We start from the raw sequence: 22,672 nt of genomic DNA on the forward strand, positions 1-22,672 counted from the left end.
ACCACCTTTTTTCCTGTCGTTACTTGTCGTGGCTCACTCCATTGGCCTAACTATATATGTGGTCTAAAACCCATCTTGCTGCACTTGATCCCGATTTTTTATTTTTTTATTTATTTTTTTTTTCCCTATCCCCCTTATTATTATTAAACACGCCACTCATAAGGTTATCACAGTTCAGTTGTAGTGACCATATTGGCCTGCAAACATATAAAACACGTATAATACACAAATCCTCTCAGTCAATACAAAAGATTGTCTTTATGTTCCTCTATAACATGTCCTGTCCCAGTTAATCCTTAGCCTTCTGAGTTCCAGCCAGCCCATGTTTCAAAATTAAGCTCTTTCAACGTAGAAAGTTCTTACAAATCCATACAAATGGAAGAGATGGAGCTAACCTGAGGTCAGTTCGCTTTCTAAGGCTCTCCTCCACAATGCATGAAGCCCAGCAAAGTTCTCCTCTGTCAGTCAGATTTCAGAATGTTCCTTCCACTTGCAATCTGCTTCAGTTTTTATTCCTCTGGGATTTTTTTTTTTCTTGATTTCCACTTTTCCTTCCCTTCAGCAGGTCTCATTTGTGGCCTTTAATAACAACAACAACATTTCTTTCTACATTTTCATACAAATAATGTAGCTCAAAGTGCTTTACATGATGAAGAAAGCGAAAAAAGACAAAGTAAGAATTAAAATCGGAGAACACTAATTAACATAGGATAAAAGTAAGGTCCGATGGCCAGGGAGGACAGAAATTAAAAAAAAAAAAAAAACTCCAGACGGCTGGAGAAAAAATAAAATCTGCAGGGGTTCCAGGCCATGAGACCGCCCAGCCCCGTCTAGGCATTCTACCGGACATCAATGTCCTCACAATCAGTCCTCATTGTATTCAGGGTTCTCATGGAAGAACTTGATGATGACGGTCATGTGGACTTCTGTATCCTCTTGGAGTTTGCATGTTCTCCCGGTGTTTGTGTGGGTTTCCTTCTTTAGGCATTCTACCTAACATCAATGATCAGTCCTCATTGTATTCAGGGTTCTCGTGGAAGGACTTCTGGCCTTTAATCCATCAATGTAGGGACATCATGGTGCTTTGATTAGGTGGTGGTGGCACAGAAAACCAGAAAAAAACAGGATGGTTGCTCGATCGTTCTCCTCCTTTTTCCCCAACCAACCTTCTTGACACACCTGTGAATCCATTGTTTCCTCGATTTAATGCAAGGCGTCCAGGCCCTGTGGCAGCAAAGCAGGTCCAGACCACTGTGTTCACTGCACCACGCTTCACAGCTGGGATGAGGTTTTGGTGTTGGCGTGCGGTGCCTCTTTATCCTCCAAACGCAGTGTTCAGATCTGTTTGTGATGAACAGACTTGTGGTACACCTGCTGTACATGGGTTCCTGTATTTCTAAGCCCTTTGCTATTATCTACAAGGGCTGCTCACAGTATGTTTGGTGAAGTGTGGGAGGGTTTTCCAAAATTCTATAGATGCTTTTCTTTTTGTGTTCTCGTGTTTGCATTCTATTCCTCACTGAAACCCCCAATGAACAGCCATAAATAACCAAGGTGCAGACATGTAAGGAGAGGGCTGGCAGTCGTCGTATCTGCTTAGTCGAGGCCATCCGTCTCTCTTCTTTTTTCTTGTTAACTTTATGCGGTGTGCTATTATCTGTATTAAGTTTCAGCACTCTATCTGCATTATCTTAATATGTCGTTATGAGGCCCTCATCAGAGTGTAGTGTGCAGTGATTTGAGCAACTGTCAAACTGTAACTGTATTTCAAGAAGAGAGTTTCCATTACGTTTGTAGTGGATCTTTTCACCCTCTGGGTAGTTTAGCCACGACCTTGAGCTCATAAAGACCTTCAGCAGTTCAGGTTTCCTTAAATACAATCCCAGCAGGTTGCTCCAGTGTGTCCTATCCTGTAAGTAATTTTCTTACAGTCAGTGTGATCCAGGAATAACATCACCGTGGACTGATTTATTACGCAGCTTAAAGGATTGCACAGATAATCACACGGGGTGAATCAAATACAGTTAAGCTGAATGTCTTAATATGAGGATTCCCAGGAGCCTTTTGTAAAGGTGGAATGTAACATGTGGCGTTGAACCTTTTGTCTAAAAAGGCTGTGCCTATTGGTGTACTATTCTGACCAGTCGACCAGTGTGTAGTCTGCAATATATTAAAATGCTCATCCTTTCAGCAACCAGCCTTGCCCAGAACAGTAATCTATCTCAGGATTAGTTTTTGCTCATGGAAGCAGGAAGGGATTGCCAGTCAGCTGAATTACATCTGTGGAGGAAAATGTGATGCCCGGGTTTCCTGCAGCTGGCATTACTCTCTTGAAACCAAGATGGACTAGGCAGTTGGAACTGAAACACACACAGGTAGGGATGGTGTAAATGTGCACAGTGCCTACTCCAACAAAAAGGGTTCAAAACAAAGTACAGTGCATTATCTTCTATTCTCGCTGCCATCCTTCTTCCTTCAGTGGGAGCCTACGTGAAGTGCTTAGCAGGAGAAACCCTGCACTGTGAGCGTCGCCCGCTTGATCCACGTAGGGCCAATTCCCACATGTCATGTTTTCTGTATTGGCTCATGCACCTGATCATCCTCAATTATTGTAAGACTGATCCTTGGGTAGTGACTCGTTCACGAATCAAATGTACAAGAATTGTGAGAATGATTCTCAGGAAGTGAATTGTTCACGAATCAAATGAACAAGAATTGTGAGACTGATGCTTGGGTAGTGACTCGCGAGTATTGTGAGACTGATCCTTGGGTAGTGACTCGTTCACGAATCAAATGTACGAGAATTGTGAGGCTAATCCTTGGGTAGTGACTCATTCACGAATCAAATGTACGAGAATTGTGAGACTGATCCTTGGGTAGTGACTTGTTCACAAACCAAATGTACGAGAATTGTGAGACTGATCCTTGGGTAGTGACTTGTTCACGAATCAAAAAGAATTGCTAAACTGATTCTTCGGTAGTGACTCTTTTGCAAATCAAATGACTTGTCACGTGGTCCTTGCACATGCGCTTTATACATCCAACAGTGGGCAGTAGCTGCGAAACGGAAGACCATGACGACGTCATTAGACATGCATGCACATTGGCACTAGTCATGTTGAGCTCCTCTGAACAAATTTGTTCATTCTCACGAATCAATTCATATTATTTTCACTGACAAGAGTTGTTTATAGAGAGAGAATCATTCTCACATCGCCCATAACTGTTCTGTCTCCCTCCCATGTCATTGCTAGTTAGTCATCTCGGTTTGACTGTTTCACAGGTGGGTGTTGTGGGAAATATTATTTATATTTTAATATCACAGTAATTAAGCCTGTCTTGTGAGGCATCAATGGTGTTGTTTATAGGCTGCTGTTCAGGCCTCATTCTGCCACAGTACAGGGCGGTATATCACTTGCCACAGAATTCGTGCTTGGACGATCTCCGCTGATTCTACTACACAGTCATGTGGTGACACATCACAAACATGTCTGCAACTCGACCCATAGCTTAAGAAACCTTGTTCTACCAGATATGTGAGGAAAGAAGGTTATCCAAAGAAACTCTGTATGAACACCATCGCAACGTGCACACTCAGGTCACTGGAGCCACTGTATTACTGTGGTCTCCCTCATAAATTTATGCCTTCATTTTAATTTTTATTTTTTTGGATAGCATGCTTGGGGTGGAACAGAATAGAAGCCACCACTTCTGTTTAACAAGCCTTGAAGTTGTGGTTTTTGTTATTTTAATCATCTTGTTGTCCATATCCTGTGGACCACATACCTAGGCTTTTTTCTTACTATATATTTTTTTTCCCACTGTTGGCTTAAGAAAAAGTGTGTACTTTTTCCTTAGATCTCTTTTTTTTATTGTTCTTCTGCAAGCAGGAACTGGAAATATTTAATTGGGATTCTTAATATTTAGGGTTATTATCTAAACAACATGCCAACCGGAAAAAGAATCCATCTAAATCATTGACCATAGTGGGTTTTAAACTGAGCCCCCCTGCCCGATTGATTACAGCTGCTTTTGTACAGGTTTCAAAAGCACAATCTGTATTAAAAACATCATCCGCCGAAATGGGTTTGAATAGCACAGAATAGGGTTTCCATGGGTGATGCTCTGCAATTTGACCATTTGAAATTATGCCATTCAGCCGCTTGAGAGCTCAGAGCAGCGTCCTGCAAGAGGAAGGCGATCAGAGGAAGATCTGTTGGTGTAAACGCCTTAAGATGCAGCCAAACAGACTTGGATCTGCTCTCCCCTGAATGTTGCCTACAGTTCTGTCAAGTGCTTGAGTTTTGTATTCTTTACGCGGGCACCTATAGAAGAAAGCAGCTAAAGATTTAAAAGACTGTGACTGTTTACACCAAGACGCACGTGTGATAAAGACACATTCACCCTGGCTGTTTGCAGTACTTTGAAATGACTCCATCCACCCCTGCTTCTTTTTGGACTCGTGTCTGGTGATAAGCACTCCAGCCTCCTCGCCCTGTCCTGGATGCACAAAATGGATGGGAGGGATGAATTCCTAGTAATGAAAAAAACACAAACACATGTTTGATTTATCAGATTAAATCCGGTTGACTTGCTATTTAAAGCACTACAAACTAGAAAAGCTTTCAAAGCATTCATTTTCTCACCCAGACATTTTCTGCAAGACCATTTCAATATGGGTGTACGTTCTCCCTTCTCAAATGTTGGGGGACACATTCTTGAAGGTACTCTGAACAGGGCAGGGTTGTTTTCTTTTGAACAGATATGGACAGACCTTTTCTGGTGGGAGCGATCTTAAAATATTACTAGAAAACACGAGGACTTCTGGTCCTCGAATTAAGGTGGTTCATAAAGAGGCAACTTTTTGAAAGCAAGTTCACCTCCACCCTGTATTGTTTAGTAATTTTAAGTAATTTCAGTTTATAATAAAGCATTCGCTGAAGGGGGATACTAGGATACCATTTTTAACCTTTTTATTTTAAGTTCAAAATTCAAACATAATCGCACATACCACATGCCCTTCAAAACAGGTCATCGATCTGAAGCTAAGCTTGTGTGGGCCCGGCCAGTATTTGAATGGGAGACCAACCAGGATAAGTTTGGGTTCCTACTGGAAGAGGAGTTAGTGAAGCCCTCGGGATGGGGGGGCGCGTCTCCCCTGTGGTCTGAATGTGTGGATCCCAGTGCATTAACATGGACACTGCGCTGTGGCGCCATCCTATGGATGAGACCTAAAACCAAGGTGCTCGGTCTCTGTGGTCATAAAAGATCCCTGGGCATCCTTTGAAAAGAGTAAGGTGTATCCCGATGTCCAGACTAAATTGCCCACCACGATCTGGTCAATCTGCACCCCTAATCATCCTCTGTCTCTAATTGGCAATCTACCTGTCACCCCTTTACCACCTAACAGCTAATGTGTGGTGAGTGTACTGGTGCAAAAACAGCTGCCATCGCATCATCCAGGTGGGTGGCACAAAATAGTGATGGCTGAAGTAGCTTCCCTCTGTCAAAGTATTTTGTGTAGCGAGAAAAATGCTATGTAACTGTAAAGAATTATTATTTATTATTAGAAACAACTAATGATTAGCAGATACCAGTATACAAGAAAGAGTCAATGAGAACTAAGGATGCTCTGATCAGGTTTATTTAATACCAAAACATATTATTGTATGACACACAGCAACAAATAATAAACACAGTATAAGTCTTTAAAAAAGACACAAATGTATCAAATGTCCGTGAAGTACGACATTGTGCAAACACCGCATTACATACAGTATTTAGCAAAGCTATATGGGATACTGTAGTCTTACCTGTTTTGACAAAATTCAAAGAGATAACACTACAGTGTTACAGAGATGTGCGACATGTGAGATTGTGAAGAAAAACCTCAATATATTTGTGCAAAATTTCCCCTTAAGTTTCCAGCTGTGTTCTTGATGAACTCATTTTAAAGTCACCGTCTCAGTCCACTGGACTAATTCCCTTCATAATTTTAAACTTTTCAATCATGTCACTTATTAATCTTCTTTTGCTTAATCTGAACAGTCTCATCTTCTTTAATCTTTCCTCGTAATTCATCCCCTCTAGCCCTGAATCAGCCTAGTCGCTCTTCTCTGGACTGTTTCCAGTACTGTTATGTCCTTTTTGTAGCCGGGAGACCAAAACTGCACCCAGTACTCCAGATGAGGCCTCACCAGCATATTATAAAGTTTGAGCAGAACCTCCTGTGACTTGTACTCCACACATCAAGGCGCTATATAACCTGACATTCTGTTAGCCTTCTTAATGGCTTCTGAGCACTGTCTGGCAGTTGATAGTGTCGAGTCCACTATGACTCCTAAATCCTTCTCATGAGGTGTACTTTCGATTTTCAGACTTCCCGTTGTGCATTCAAACCTCACATTTTTACTTAGTTTGTGTAATACTTTACATTTACTGACATAAAATCTGCCCAAGTCCCTCTGTGGTGACCCAATGGATTCTCGATTATCTGCCTATCTATCATCTGCAAACTTAACCAACTTGTTACTTCAAGTCCAATCCAAGTCATTAATATATATATCAAAAATAGCAGCAGCCACAGCACTGACCCCTGATGGACAAAACTCTTAACGTTTGCCAATTCTGAAGGGGTTTCCTCGCACCATAACCCTCTGCTTCTTGTGTCTGAGCCAACTTTGCACCCACCTACAAACAATACCCTGAACTCCCACTTCTTTTAGTTTGATACCCAACCTCTCATCAAATGCTTTCTGAACCTGTGGTGGAAAGTCATTCTGCGTCCATCTAATCTGACATGCTCTGCGTGTGCTTGTCATGTAATCTGACATCCTCAGGCAGTGAGATCAGCACCTAAAATCGGTATCCCCCCTGATCAGAAGTCCTCTAACATATCGGCTTTAGTTGCCTTTTATGACACTTGAGGCATCAGCACCTTATTCTCATCCATATTGATTCCCAGATGTTTTTCTCCCTACAGTACATTACACTGAAGTTGGAATTTCTTTTTTTTTATTTATTTATTTTATTAATTTTATTGCAGTCCATACAAAGCAATCAAGTTTTTACAAAAAGAAAAATTGAGTTAAAGAACAGATCGATCCTCACCCCTGAGAGAGAGAACAAGCCAAACGGTGTAAAATATAAGGCTTGTAAACATACCTAAATTAATAAGTTCTCTGTTCTTCATGAACTTATTTTAAAATATTACTGATTAGATCCTGCCATGTTTTGAAAAAAGTCTGTACGGATCCTCTAACTGAGTATTTGATTTTTTCCAACTTCAAATTATATAACACATCGGTTTCCCACTGACTTAAAAGAGGAGAGTTTGGGTTCTTCCAGTTTATCAGAATGAGTCTGCGTGCCAAAAGTGTAGTGAATGCAATCACAATTTGTTTGTCTTTCTCCACCTTAAACCCATCTGGAAGAACCCCAAACACAGCTGTTAATGGGTTAGGAGGGATTGTGAGTCCAAGGCTGTCTGAGAGGTAATTAAAAATTTTTGTCCAGAATAATGTTAATTTGGTGCAGGCAGGAATTTCTAACATTGCAGAAGGAAAATGAAACCAAACCATCTAATGAATGTCCTGCTGCTCTCTACTTGTGAAGTTGTTTAGAAGGAAAACTGTGCAGCCCCCCGGGACAAGTGTGGTCTGACGTGATGCATTCATATCCATTACATATGGGAATAGTGGATAAGGTGCTTTTTGCTAAAACCCCTGTGGGAATATTTGAAAGTGCAACAATAAGATGCAGGACAGAGCTGAAGTAAAATGTGTGTGTAAAATAGTAAGTCACACCTGCATCATGCTGTGGCTTCACAGAAACACCGAAAACCAGAACCCCCTCTCAAAAAAAAAAAAACCCCGGCTTTAATTATATGCAATGTGAAAACACCTACTCAGGCTGCATGTGGTTTAAGTTGAGTTAAGACATCAAAAGCACTCTGGGGGCAGGTTGCTACATTCATGTGACACCCGGCGTAAATGTCTAACTTTCATAGAAAAGTAAAAGTAGCACAGTTTTTGCTCCTAATTAATAAGACACCGGCTACTGGTAGTTGGTGGGAGGGAGACCACCTGAAAACGCCGTGACAGCAATTAGTGAATGTTCACTTAAACTCCAATATGTGTGTTAATTCATGAAGAATATTCTACATGAACTCGTCAGTTTAATTTGAATTATGGACTTGTTTGGTGGGTACTGAAAACTTGGCATTTAGACCAACAAACTCGCCAAGGTAACATCACGTCGAGATCTGAAGGACCCTAAAGTCTCCACCACACTACTTGATCATTTATTCTGGGATTCTTTGCATGAAGAAAAAGCTTCTTACATTTGTGCAAAATCTGCTCTCAAGTTTCTAACCGTGTCTCTGTGAAGAATTCATTTTAAAATAACAGCTGGGATCCACTTTTCATCATTTTAAACACTTCAATCATGTCACCTCTTAAATTGCTTAAACTGAAAAGGTTCAGTTCTTTCAATCTCTTACACATCTTCGTCCTGGAATTGGCCTAGTCGCTCTCCTCTGGACTTTCTCCATTGCTGCATTGTCTTTTTTTTTTTTTAAATGTAAAACTCAGCACAGTGCTGCAGGCAAGGCCTGTTTCATAACTTCAGCATAGCCTCCCTTGACTTGTACTCCACATGTCGTGAGATAACCTACCATTCTGTTAACCTTCTTAAGGGCTCTGAACTCTGTCTTGATGTAGATGGCGACATATCCAGTATGGCTACTTCCAGATTATACCATTTCATTTTAAAATGCAGACACTAGTCTCCGTTTTCACCTTTTGTCCACACTAATCTGGCATTTTTAATCCCCGACGATGGAGACCGTGAAAACACTGTGCAGAGCCGTATACACCTGAAAACGCCGATTTTAGTGTTGCAATATGGATGCGTGTGTGACAGTCCGGGTTGGCTCTACATCAGGGGTTTCCAACCGTTTTTCCCCTGAGAGCTACTTTTGCAAAATGAAAATGGCCAAAAGCTACTCCTCTTTTCTAACGTTTATTCTCATAGCTTATTTCAACCCAAACAATCTGAACCACCTAACCCCATTTCCATTTTCCTCTGCCAGTCCTTCGATGTCATAAGGGAGATGCCGCCCAACAGGCCCTTTCCCACTCCTTCTTCAGCCCCCACCCCAAGCCACCTGCTTCCCTCTCCTGACCCCCAGTCCCCACACCATACTGCACGGTCTCCATACAAATCCGCCTTTTCTTTCACGACTCTTGAACCATTTCGCCGTCTCATTGCCTGATTCCAACATAGCGGACGTAGAAGAGTTGTTTACCTGTATGCCTCTAAGTTACGTTTTATACAGTTTGAAGTACCAGTCGCTATAGTTTTGCCAACAATCTTTAGTTCTTTAGAAGGAAAACTGGACCAGTGCCGTTACTGTTCTCTTAAAGATTTTTCTACTGATGCACGCATGCTCAGTGTAGGTGAAATGCTGCCTCATATGCGTTTTTGGTTGTTTTAATGTGGACGGAGTTAGTTTCCTAAAAGCTGTGAAAACGCTAGTGTGAATGGAGAGTATTTGAAAAACGTTCTACTGTGAACATAGCCTATGACTCCCAGGTCCTTCGTGTCAGGGATATTTTCAAGTTTCAGATCATCCACTGTGTATTCAAACCTTAACATTTCTACTTCCTGCACGTAGTATCTTACAAATTAGCTTCAGCCTGCATGCTCTCCAAGTCCTTCTGAAACGATTTAGCTGTTTCTACATCATCTGTCCTACCACCAACTTTGGTATCATCTGCAAAATTAAACAACTTATTGATTATATTCTTGTCCAGATCATTTATGTATGTACATTAAAAAGTGTTGTAGCCCCAAAGGACGCCACTTTTAACATTACCTACAGTGGTGTGAAAAACTATTTGCCCCCTTCCTGATTTCTTATTCTTTTGCATGTTTGTCACACAAAATGTTTCTGATCATCAAACACATTTAACCATTAGTCAAATATAACACAAGTAAACACAAAATGCAGTTTTTAAATGATGGTTTTATTATTTAGGGAGAAAAAATCCAAACCTACATGCCCCTGTGTGAAAAAGTAATTGCCCCCTGAACCTAATAACTGGTTGGGCCACCCTTAGCAGCAATAACTGCAATCAAGCGTTTGCGATAACTTGCAATGAGTCTTTCACAGCGCTCTGGAGGAATTTTGGCCCACTCATCTTTGCAGAATTGTTGTAATTCAGCTTTATTTGAGGGTTTTCTAGCATGAACCGCCTTTTTAAGGTCATGCCATAGCATCTCAGTTGGATTCAGGTCAGGACTTTGACTAGGCCACTCCAAAGTCTTCATTTTGTTTTTCTTCAGCCATTCAGAGGTGGATTTGCTGGTGTGTTTTGGGTCATTGTCCTGTTGCAGCACCCAAGATCGCTTCAGCTTGAGTTGACGAACAGATGGCGGACATTCTCCTTCAGGATTTTTGGTAGACAGTAGAATTCATGGTTCCATCTATCACAGCAAGCCTTCCAGGTCCTGAAGCAGCAAAACAACCCCAGACCATCACACTACCACCACCATATTTTACTGTTGGTATGATGTTCTTTTTCTGAAATGCTGTGTTCCTTTTACGCCAGATGTAACGGGACATTTGCCTTCCAAAAAGTTCAACTTTTGTCTCATCAGTCCACAAGGTATTTTCCCAAAAGTCTTGGCAATCATTGAGATGTTTATTAGCAAAATTGAGACGAGCCCTAATGTTCTTTTTGCTTAACAGTGGTTTGCGTCTTGGAAATCTGCCATGCAGGCCGTTTTTGCAGGCCAGTCTCTTTCTTATGGTGGAGTCGTGAACACTGACCTTAATTGAGGCAAGTGAGGCCTGCAGTTCTTTAGACGTTGCCCTGGGGTCTTTTGTGACCTCTTGGATGAGTCGTCTCTGCGCTCTTGGGGTAATTTTGGTTGGCCGGCCACTCCTGGGAAGGTTCACCATGCAAAAGAATAAGAAATCAGGAAGGGGGCAAATAGTTTTTCACACCACTGTATATCTGAAAATGTTCTCCTCACCCATGACCCTTTGCTTCTTGTGTCTGCCACCCTTTTAATGACTCCGAACCTCACTTCCACTTTTGTACCCACCTCCAACACCGCAGCTTGAATTCCCACTTTAGTTTGACTGCATGGTACTATATTGAAAGCCACGATAAGTACAATCATGTGCTGCTCTCATGTTGTCTGCTTTTGCTATTTCCTCATAGAATTTCAGTTTATTAGTAAAATAAGGCCTTTCCCATCTAAACTCGTTCCCATAAAATGTCTTATGAAAGAAAAGGACAACCTGAGTTAGTAAGTTTTATGAAAGATGTGATCAACCATGTTGGAACAGCTAGGGTGAAAGAGTCTGTTTAGTCACTTTCTACATTTATTTATTCTTTGAATTTAGATCTGCCAGTATATTAATAGTAAAACTTGACCCTGCCTCTTTTGTTTACATTTTTTAAACACTTGAATAAAAAGCTTAGGAAGTTCTTATCAGTGTACTGTAGTGTAAAAATGCAGGTAAGGGTCTGCTCACCATTGTCTAATTGGCATCCTGACCTTCTAGTTGTGTTCCCAGAAGAATACAAAAGATGACTAAAAACACTGAAATATCACGAGAAGCAGTGGATTGAACGTGCATTTAACATCTCAACAAAAATTGACAAATAAGCATGCCAAATTTCAATCAGATCTGTCCACTGGGAGCCGACTTGTTTTAGATGGAGACAGATGGCCAGACAGAAAAGACAACCACAGTAGGCGCTTTTCACATCATACTAGAAAACAAAAAAAAAAAAACAAAGCATCTGTGCTTGTGTAAAACAGTGGCCTGTAAGAGCCATTCCTAGAAATGTGTTGTTAAAAAGTTAAGTGCAATGTCTTTGGCAAGCAACATGCTAACTGCCAATATGGAAGAAGGGGGTGAAAATTTGCAGTTACTGGATTTTTCGAAATTGTATTTTTAAACATTGCCTATTTTTCAAAAAAATTGTAATGTAAGACTTTAACTAATCAATTTCTAGGAAAGTAGAAATATAATTATTTTGTTTCCTAAATTGTAGGTCCAAGGAACCTCAGATGATAAAACTTTGACAGAAGAAAAAGATCTTTACCTTGATGACGGCTCGGGAGGTTATCCTGTAGATGACGATGACTTCAATTCAGGGTCAGGTTCAGGTAAGTGACTTCTTTATTTCATGTTCACTGCCACTTGTACTGTTTTGCTAAAGATAATTTTAATGGATTTGTCTTGATTGATTGATTGGTTGATTTATTTATTTATTTTACACAATTTCATGCTTATTCTTGTATTTTTTTCCATTCTGTTCAATTGTGTGGATTCTGCTCCTCAAATTCTAAGTACATCATGTGCTTCATTTGTTTAGTTTCATTTTTTTAAATACATATTTCCAACGTTCGACAAACTGAACTGTGTAACAGAAATGCTGCCATCTGAGGACAGGCTTCTGATGACGGCATATAATGTGAAAAGCACCTACTGTGGTTGTCGATTGTCTCTGTCTGTCCATCCGTTCTTTTGTTTTATGTTCATCATTTTCAAACTGCTTTGATTTCTAGTCTGTTTTTAAGAAATCTTTACTCATTTGGGCCCTTGAGCAAGGCCCTTAACCTGCAATTGCTTCGTCCTGGGTTTGACGTTAATCTGCCCCCTGCTCTGCAAACAGGTCCTCTAATATGCAGTGAAAACATGGGGGCTGGTGGCAGGATTGGAGCTCCAGCCACCGGGAAAAATCTCACACTGTTCCAGTGTGGTGCTGAGGTGTCACCCGCTGCACTTGGGTCCCAATCATATCAGCACAGTCCCCCCCCCAATTTGTGTCTTTATATGTACTCAGCAGGTAATTAGTCATTTGTAATGTGTAACGTGTAATGGGAGCCAGAAGGAGAAGAACGTGTGTGTTTGTATCTATCTGTGATCCTTGAAGTCACACTGCTCTGTGCCTGCACTCAGTAAAGAGGGCTATACAAAAATAAACTGCATTGAATGTTTTCATTGAAAACCAAGTTTCCCAATAAGGGACAATGGGGACATTTTTCTTTACCTTTCGGTTTGATGATGAAATCATGAAGTTCTAACAGGTGAAAGTGAACACTGCAGAACCTGAGTACACAATGAGAGCAAACAGTTTTGTCCAGAAATAATAATCCTGGCGCCAAGTGTTATCATTAGGATCAGATGTGATCTCACATCTGGCTTGAAATGATGATAAATTTATAGATGGATCTTAAATTGATATAATCAATTATCGCACTCCCAATCTTTGGCTTGTCTCAACTTCTTTTTGGACAAACTGCAAACTTGGGAGAAGTCACAGGGAAAGTGAAGAGGATGGGAAGGCTATCTTACTCTCAATTTGTGCAACATCTGAGAATGTGGGAGTATTGCACCCATCTGCACACCATACTTTGAACTCCCACTTTTTTTTAGCTTGATCCCCAACCTCTCATGTGACTCAACTGCTCATTTAGTCAACATACTGCACTTTGAGAGAAGATGAGATGTTTCTCTAACATTGTGTCACTGTGGATGAAATGTCAAAGATTCTGTTTCAGTGCCCCTTTATGCAGTAAGCGTCTAAAGGGATCACTCAAAGTGTTAGACGTGGTTTGATCCAACTGCCCTAATTTATGCCTCGCCACAACATGATCACAGAGGTTGACAGAGAGTTCCTTAGACCTTCATGGTTTGTTTTTTTTGCTGACATGCAGTGTGAATTGTGGACCTTCCTTTCTAAGTGATGTCCAATCAATTCAGTTTGCTACCGGTGGACTCCAAGCAAGTTAACACGTCTCGAGGAGAATTAAATCTAACAGGCTGAACCTGAGCACAATTTGGATTGCCACAACAGAGGGTCTGAATACTCATAGAAACGAGCGATTATGAGTTATTGAGTGTAAATTGATGGACAAACATGGCAAATGTATCCACTTAAAATTAAATTGACCACACAATAAAGTGTGCACAAAGTGAAGGGGTCTGAATACTTTCTGAATCCCATGTAGAAATGTGACCTGTTAATCAAAAAAAAAAAAAAACAATTAAGCACTCCAAAATTATTCAGGTTAGTTTTTAAAAAATGCCACTTTCAAACCTCAGAAAACACTTTTGGGAGTAAGGGTTAAACCAAGTACTTTGCATGTGATTTCAAACAAAACTAAAATTGTGTTATTATTCAAATGGGCTTTGTGAAGTTATGAGACTCTGAACTTCATGATTCACGAATCAACAACAAACTAATCTCTATTGATGCCCTGAAATAGGAGGGGAATACGTAAAAAATGGAACGTCTACATGGTGTGACCAGAATGCAGGCATATCCCTGTGGTTATATGGGAACATAGCTCGCTCAGCAAAGGCCGGTTTTTTAAATAAATAATCACCGCACTCGCGGCGGCTTCGTGAGGGGGTAGTAGTAGCAAGCCACGGGACGATCTGCGGTGTGGGCGTTTCTCACCTAGTGCACAGGTGAGGAACTGCCCACATCCATGATTGTTCGCGTGGCTAATGTGCTGCAGCTGCTATGGCCCCTCGCTGTATAAAAGAAGCGCAAGTCGGTTGGAAAGATAAAAAAAACGAAAAGAAAAGTAAAGGACAGAGGTTACAGGGAGCGAGGGAACAAGTCGGTGCAAGAGAGAGAGAGAGACACACACGGAGCATGTGAGCGAGCGAACAAGATCTCGTGGGCAGCTGTGAGGAAGTTGGGTGTTAGGCCGACACCTAGGAGTTGGAGTTGAGGTCGCTCCCGCTGAGCGATCAGGTAGCGGGAGTGACCAAGGAAAGGCGACTGGCCGTGGAAGGCCGGAAAGGCAGCGGGAGTCGGGAGACTTGGAGTTGTAGTCCTTGGCGTGGGCATCCTGGAGACCAAGGAGTCCAAGTCTCAGGCCTGGGATGAGTGCCAGACCGAAGCCAGGATTGGGAGGTCTCCAGACCTGTGTTTGAGTAGAAAAGGGCAGCTGCAGAGAGTGTCTCGCCTGCTGCTAAGCCCAAGCGGGAGAAGCAGGTGAGACGCTAACAGGAAAGAAGCACCGAGCTTGGCATTGTCATTTGTTTTAAAAACTGCTTCCTAAAGAACGTTTTAACCTCATTTTAAAAGGATTGTTTTTTCTATTGTTTTTAAACCTCCACATTTTCTTCTATTGGATTATTTATTTGAACACTGTTTTTGTTTGACTATTTTAATAAAAGCACTTTACACATTTATACCATCCCCTTGCTATGTTGTTGCCTCCACTGTCTAGCTCATCTCGGCGACATTATCGACGGTGTAGGGTTCAAGGAAGGACTCCCGAACAGCGGATGGGAGCATGGAGCTGAACCCACGTTGTCACAATCCCCTTAAATGAACATCCTCAATGTGCACTTTAATCACAATGTCTGAACTGTTTGTTTTGAAACTTTAAACTGCGAAGCAGAGGGCTAAATCAATAAAAATGTGTCTTTTTCCCAAACATTAATGGAGGGCATTTCATAAGGAGCTACCAGTAGTACCAGTAAAGTATTTTGGTAAAGGCTAAGTGTAAACTATAAGCATACAACCTGAGGGTATAGAAAAGAAGCAACACATTGCCAAAAACCAAGCTGGGATGGCAGCACAAATAAAGAGCGACGAAAATGTCTGACTGTCTAAGGTATGTTTTAAGTTTCCCTCCAGGCCCCCCTTCCTTTTAGCATTTGGCAACACTAACCAGAGAACAAATTGCTTAAAAATTGGCAACATAAAAAAAAAAAAAAACAAACCCTTGTGGCTATGAACCAAAGCAATCCGACACTGTGCGAAGCTTTCCTGCACAAAGTAGGATTTCAACACGAAAGTTAATGTGGCCTCCGGTCGGACTACTTTTTGTACATCTCTTAACGTCCAGGCATTTTGTTGTATGTGCTTAGTTAACATGTGAACAATGCAGATGGTCCAGCACAGGATAGTCTTTGTTTTTCTGTCACTGTGGTTTTATTGTTCTCTTCTTATGTAATATGGTGGCTATAAAATGTATTCACCCCCTTGGAAGTTTCACATTTTATTGTTATACCACACTGAGTTTAGCTTGGCTTTTCTTACATTGTTCAACAGAAAACAGATCTCTGCAGAGTGGTCTAAATCAGAAGTTCTCTGCCTTTTTTGATGTGTGGACCGGCTGAAGTACAAGCCGTTTTTTTCATGGACCATTATGGTTGGAGTACGGAGACGGGCGACTGTTTTTATGTTTTATGGAGAGGAGGATCCCTCTACTTCACATGTTCAGCTTTGCTTATCGTAGAGCCAAAGGTCAAGGGAAGGGTGTGAGGAGATCCTCTTTGGAATTTCATGGGTCAGTATTTACTAACATTGGATCGGAGAGCTGTCCCCTTTGGAATGTCGAGCGTCATCATTTATTAGCATTAGATCAGGGGTTTGGGGCTGTCCTCCTTGGAGTTTTGATCTTCCATATTTAATAAAGTATAAGATCAGGTGGGGTAGGTTGAGGGAGTCCCTCTTGAATTCTCGAGCATCTACATTTAATAGTAATACATTTGAGTGGAAAACATCGTGGACCATCCATCCATTTTCCAACCCGTTGAATCCGAACACAGGGTCACGGGGGTCTGCTGGAGCCAATCCCAGCCAACACAGGGCGCAAGGCAGGAACCAATCCCGGGCAGGGCACCATCCCACCGCAGGACACACACACCCACACCCATACACCAAGCACACACTAGGGACAAGTTAGAATCGGCAGTCCCACCTAACCTGCATGTCTTTGGACTGTGGGAGGAAACCCACGCAGACACGGGGAGAATGTGCAAACTCCACGCAGCAGCTGGGAAATACCCGACCGGTGTGATTTTTCTCAGACCAGGAAAAATATTCTGTGGACGGATGCTGGTATGAGAAACACTGGTCTAAGCTAATTGTAGATATAAAACACAAAATAATTGATTGCGTAAGAATTCATTTAATATGACAAATCTAAATCATCCCTGGTGCAGCCAACTGGTTTTAAAAGTCACAGAAGTAGTTCAATGAAGATCGCTAGTCTATGGTTTCTGATGATTGTAGTATAAATGCAGGTAAATGTGGAAGCGTCAGCTTGTGGTGACCTAGTATGGTGGTCTAACCCACACAATGACAACAATCCAACACAACTAGCAACTCTGTGAAAAGGGGATTGAGAAGTACAAGTCAGGAAATGCAGATGATGAGATTTGTGAAGGAATGGAAAGAGTACGGAACAGCTGTGAGGAGTGAGGCGACCACAAACACTGAGTGATCATGCAGAAGACGACAAGTGAGGGAGGCCAATGAGAGATCCAGGAGATCACTGAAGGACATATAATCTACAGAGGCTGACACAGGAGTGGCAACTGTTAATGCGGTGCTTCATGGGAGAGTGTCACAGACAAAGCCACTTTAAAACAAATGCAGTGGTGTCTCTGTTGGGGTTTACAAGATGGCACATGGGAGACACTGAAGTCAAATGGAAGAAGGTTCTGTTGTCTGACAAGACCAAAATTGAGGTTTTTCTCCATAGGTGTTGGCCAAACACTACACATTATCAAATACCCTCGAAACGAGAATGCACACATCTGGCATCAACCCGTTAAAAAGCATGTAGTCAATCACAGGGAAATTCTTTGCTGCAAAGGCACCACCCACAGGGCTTCTTCCTAAAACACATACCCCCGATTCCTGCTGTCCATGCATTTTAAACCACTGCCGAGGTTTCCTGGAGAGAGCAAAAGAGAAAAGAGTTGACGGTGAGAGAAAATTGCTGTTATCCATGCAGGAGCTCAGTAGCACAAAGTAACTGAAGCGTAATAATTGATGTGCACGTTGTAATGAGCGACTGTGGAGACAGACCAACACAAGCACATAGACCTCCACAGCTACTGGGCTCCATACATTTGAGGATTGCCTGTCTGCTATGATATCTTTATGTCATTTTAAGTATTGTTATCACATATGACATAAAAACAGCAAGTAGAGTTTAGGTAAGAATTGTGGTCTATGAATATACAATGTGTTAAAATGGCTTTATGGCATGTTTTGCATTTCCAATTAGACAGTAAAGTTACATTCCTTTAGTTATTTGTTTAGATGTGCCTTCAGAAGGTGAATGTTGTGCAGCCTGTCTACTGGTCACCAGTCTACTGGTGTCATCAGGCTGATTTGTTGATTTGGGTGTTTTGAGTTCTGAAATCGGCCTCACCTGTGGCTCTTTGTTATCCGCTCTCCTAACAGCAGATCTTTGGACAGAGTGTGACGCACCATTTCCTTCACTTTACAGTTCATATTTTCTTAAATACAGATGCACCTGTGACAACTCATCGTTCACTTTTACCACTCGTCTAATGCTGCAGAAAGGTTTTTCCCTTGCATCAGGTTATGTTTAAGTTTTATAACGTGAAATGTGGGCGATTTAGGAGACCTTTCGACTGTAGATGGTTCATTGTGGTCAGAAGATTGCAGTCTGGTGGACCAGATTAACAAGAGCACCTCTGATCTTTGCAGTTCGAAATCCCCGCCCCTACTTTGAGCCCCGCCTTCACAAGGCGTTGCATTGGCTTAGAAATGTGATACTCTGGCAGCCGTCTAATTGTTCCCACCCAGTTTTAAGAAAAATTCACTTGTGGTTGTGTCCAGATGAAAATATTTTATACGCCTGACTACAGCAAGACTAAATACTGACATAAAAGGGGTGAATTCTTATGAGATCAGTTACAGTGTATTGTTTTTTTTTGTTTTTTTTATTTGTAATTAATTTAGATCACTCTGCAGGGGTCTGTTTTCACTTTCAAAAAAGCCAAATTAAATCGCTGTGATTCCATGTTGTGTAAATATAAAATGTGAAAACTTCCAAGAGGGGAAATACTTTTTATAGGTGCTGAATGTACATTAAAGTTTTAGCTTTGAAGAAGCCTTGCAGTCTCTTGTATTACACCTGGTTACTGAATCCATGCTGCTCTTTCCTTCTAAAGGCAGCGACGTCGTCGTTGAAGAGGTTGACACTGTGAGAATACCTAATTTGTATCCAAAGATGCAACCGACCAGGGACTCAACTAAAGTCTTCACACCAAAAGTTGAGACGTCAACAGCCAAAGTCAGAATCATTCCGAAGAAGCCTACCAGAACAGAGGTATGACTTCTGGATCTCTTAACATTTTTACGTTTCAGGTAGTAGATTTTGGTGGTAGTTTTTGTTTTATATTGAGTAAAGTAAAATTCTTACTTGCACGTCCAACCAACGTGCAACATGTCAACACTCTCCTGCACCATTATAAACGAGAATGTTTTAAAATAAAAAGCTTAATTTTAAACAAAGAAAACACAGATCGACTTACCTGATGTTCTCCTTCTTGTTTCTGTGCACCCCCAATATATAACCATACTCGGTGCTATTGCCTCACAGCTCCAGAAGATGGGAAACGTAACAAGAATAAAGTGAATGGAATTCATAAAGAGACATCCACTTTAACTAAAATTTCATTTTATTTAATAGGGAAAAAAAGAAATCCACTTACCTGATGTTCTAATACCTTTCATATATTTCTGCCGAAGCAAGTGAATTTCCCCCAGGCTTTCATTAGATGCAGTAATCTGAAGTGTTAAATAAGCATGAGATTGGTGTCCCGAGCAGAGTGTTTTTTTTCTGCTTTGTTATACTTAATAATATTACAGAAACATCCATTCTGCATACCTTATAAGGATAAAATGGGCATTAAGGTAGGCAGTGTGGCCTAGAAGTTAAGGCTTTAGACTTCAAATCCTGAGGTTGTGGGTTGTTAAGATCCCACTACTGACACCACTGTGACCCTGAATAAGTCACTTGACCTGCCTGGGCTTAAAATGGAAAACCAAAAGAGGAGGAAAATATATCTAATTTTGTTAAATTTAATAAAATCAAAACACAGAATGTGCAAGAACGTTGACAGAGCCGGCACTGCTGCATTTTACCTTTCCATCGTTTGTAACTGCTTGCAAAACTACAGCATCAACAGGACTAGAGCCAGAGCTGTCAGATATGTGCTGCAAAACGCTAGAATGTTTACCATGACGTTTTCTGATCATTTATGAAATTTGCCAAAACGGATGGACTTGATGTTCTTGTGTGTATCATATGCTTATTAACCCCTAGCAACCAGATGTAATCGCAGAAGAAGACCGCAGTTCAGATGACCTCATTAGCACAACTAGCAAACCGTCTAAGACAGCAAGCGGCAATGTGAACACAGATGTATCTGCAGAGAAACATCCAGAAAACCTCTTCCAGAGAAAAGAAGTCTTGGCAGGTATGTCTCAAGGAGCCGTGACGTGGAATTCCTGCTGGATAATTTGACATTTTTATTTAAGGTGGCATTGCAATCTTTTTTTTTTTTGTTTAAATCACAGAGTTGGAGTTTTGCTTCCAACCTTGACCTTATGGTGTGGGTTTAAAGGAATACTCTACCAACAATGATGTTTTCTTTTAATATGTTATTTGCCATATTTGGTTTGCAGTGCTGGGTGAGAAACTTTTTTGATTTCATGTTTTCATGGAGAACAGTGATAACAAACTTTCTGTGGTGACCAACATTGGGCCACAGCAAACACTGTAAAACCCATCCATCCATCTTCTACTAGATATCCAGTCCAGGGATCTAATTATAAATGCCCAGACGTCCCTTTTCCCAGTCACTTTTCAAATTAGCGACTCCTCCAAGATTCTGATGTGTTTCCTGTCCTGCTTGGGCATATAATCTTTCCAGCGCGCCCTAGGTGTGCTCCTAGGTCTCTTCCTGGTTAGACATGCCCAAAACACCTCTGCACGGTGCCCACAAAGCACCCTAATAAGGTGCCCAAACCACCTCAAATGGCTCCTTTTGATGCAGATGAGCAATGGCTCCACTTTGAGTTCCTCCAGAATGTCTGCGCTTCTCACACTATGTCCAAGGCCAAGCCCTGACACACTGAGAAGGAAGCTCATTTCTGCCACTTACATCCATGGCCTTGGTCTTTTGGTAACTACCCAAAGCTTGTGGCCATAGGTGAGGGTAGGAATATAGTTCGACTGGTAAATCAAGAGCTTTGGCTTTCAACTGTGCTGTCTCTTCACCATGACTTACTTCCACAACATCCCCATAACAGTAGACACCATGCCGATCCACCTGTTGATCTCTCACTCCCTTCTTCCCTCACTTGTATAAAAGACCCTGAGATACTTAAACTCATCTGTTTGAGGGTAGCACCTCCTCACCCACCTGAAGATGGCACTACACTATTTTCCAGCTGAGAACAGTGCCGATCATCTCTCCGACCACTTGACATTCAGCCACAAAACCGTCACAGCGAGCACTTGAGGTCACAGCCCGATGAAGCCAAGAGAACTGAGCTTTTGAACTGAAGACCTGCCTCTTCCCCTCATTCATTGATCAAGAGTCCCATGTTTAACTCAAAAGCATGTTCCCATGTAATCCCAGTTCCTCTGTGTGAACTGCTTGAAATTTCAACAAGTATTGGTTTAACAATATTTTAGGATAAAAATGCATGTGTTTTGCCTGTTGTGAGCTTACAACTGGATGACTTGGCACAAAGTTATGTGAGACATTCTTAGTTTGCTGTGGTCCAGTGTTTGTCACCATAGACACCCATTATATTAAAACGTTTATCATCTCCAGACTTAAAAATTAGTTTTGCCCATCACTATATACCACGTGGGGTTTTGGCTGAAGTTGTTCCTTTAACAAAGTATGGAGACCCCCCTTTGTTCAAAATATGAAAGAAATCAATAAAAAAGAAATAATTTACATTATCATAAGTAAAGAAATCAAAGCACACCCAACTCGCCCCAAAAAGAAAACAATACCTAATTAACATTTCAAATAAGATAAATCATTCATTATCCTCAGGTTTACAAACTGCCTCATGAGCATCTTTTCTCAAAAGAATTCAACTTGCGGCCATTTTGTACAATTTATATTCTAAATACTGTAAACTGTGGCTTTCACAAGTCCATGAAATTTCCTCATCATGTCACATTGCCTATTTGACTTGACTTTCTCTTGTGTTGATTTATAAATGGCCAGCTAGGCCTGTCCAATGTGGAAATTCCCAGTCTGACATCATCCTCATTAGTCTTATTTCTGGTAACACCGTAAATAAATACGCAATCAAAGGCAAGTTAAGCTCGCTAAAACGGAGTTAACGATATTTATAAAACGTTGGAGTCTAAGACAGAAAAGAAAACCGTGAAAGATGGTCTGTCTGTCTCCCATCAGAGAAAAGACATTTGCCTGTGACTGAAGGATCAATCAGTGAGACGTAGGAATTAACAGCAGTGATGCCGTGCAGCACACACCATTTCAGATCGCCAGTTCTTTTGCTCAGTGGTGGTCTATACAAGTTCTGCCAAGCTGGCCCCCGGTGTTTCTGCCCCACCAACCATACCCATGTCTGCTCCTCTAGGGTGCCTCTGGTGTTGTGCTCAGTAGTTCCCAGTGACGTGCCAGCACCCACACTCTGTGGCACCATCTAAGGAGATCATTCTATGCTGTGAACGTTCTGCTTTCATACACGACATCAGTATCCTCGAGTTCCAAGATACCCAGTCATATTAGGAAAGCCTGGACTCCAGTTCATCTCTGATAGCAAGAAAATTTCCAGTAGGAGATTTTACTGCAGGTGGA

The 22,672-nt window shown here is 41.4% G+C and overlaps 1 protein-coding gene across 1 annotated transcript in view; it reads left to right on the forward strand.

Moving 5' to 3' along the window:
- Positions 1-22,672, forward strand: part of sdc2 (syndecan 2) — a 160,335-nt gene that overhangs the window by 130,320 nt on the left and 7,343 nt on the right. Inside the window, exons 2-4 of the mRNA XM_039736322.1 lie at positions 12,075-12,189; positions 18,989-19,146; positions 20,146-20,299. Of these exons, the coding sequence (XP_039592256.1) occupies positions 12,075-12,189; positions 18,989-19,146; positions 20,146-20,299 (427 nt within the window). The remainder of the gene's footprint in view (positions 1-12,074; positions 12,190-18,988; positions 19,147-20,145; positions 20,300-22,672) is intronic.

This window comes from Polypterus senegalus, chromosome 15, assembly GCF_016835505.1.
Source record: "Polypterus senegalus isolate Bchr_013 chromosome 15, ASM1683550v1, whole genome shotgun sequence".
In the NCBI taxonomy this organism is placed as follows: Eukaryota; Metazoa; Chordata; class Cladistia; order Polypteriformes; family Polypteridae; genus Polypterus; species Polypterus senegalus.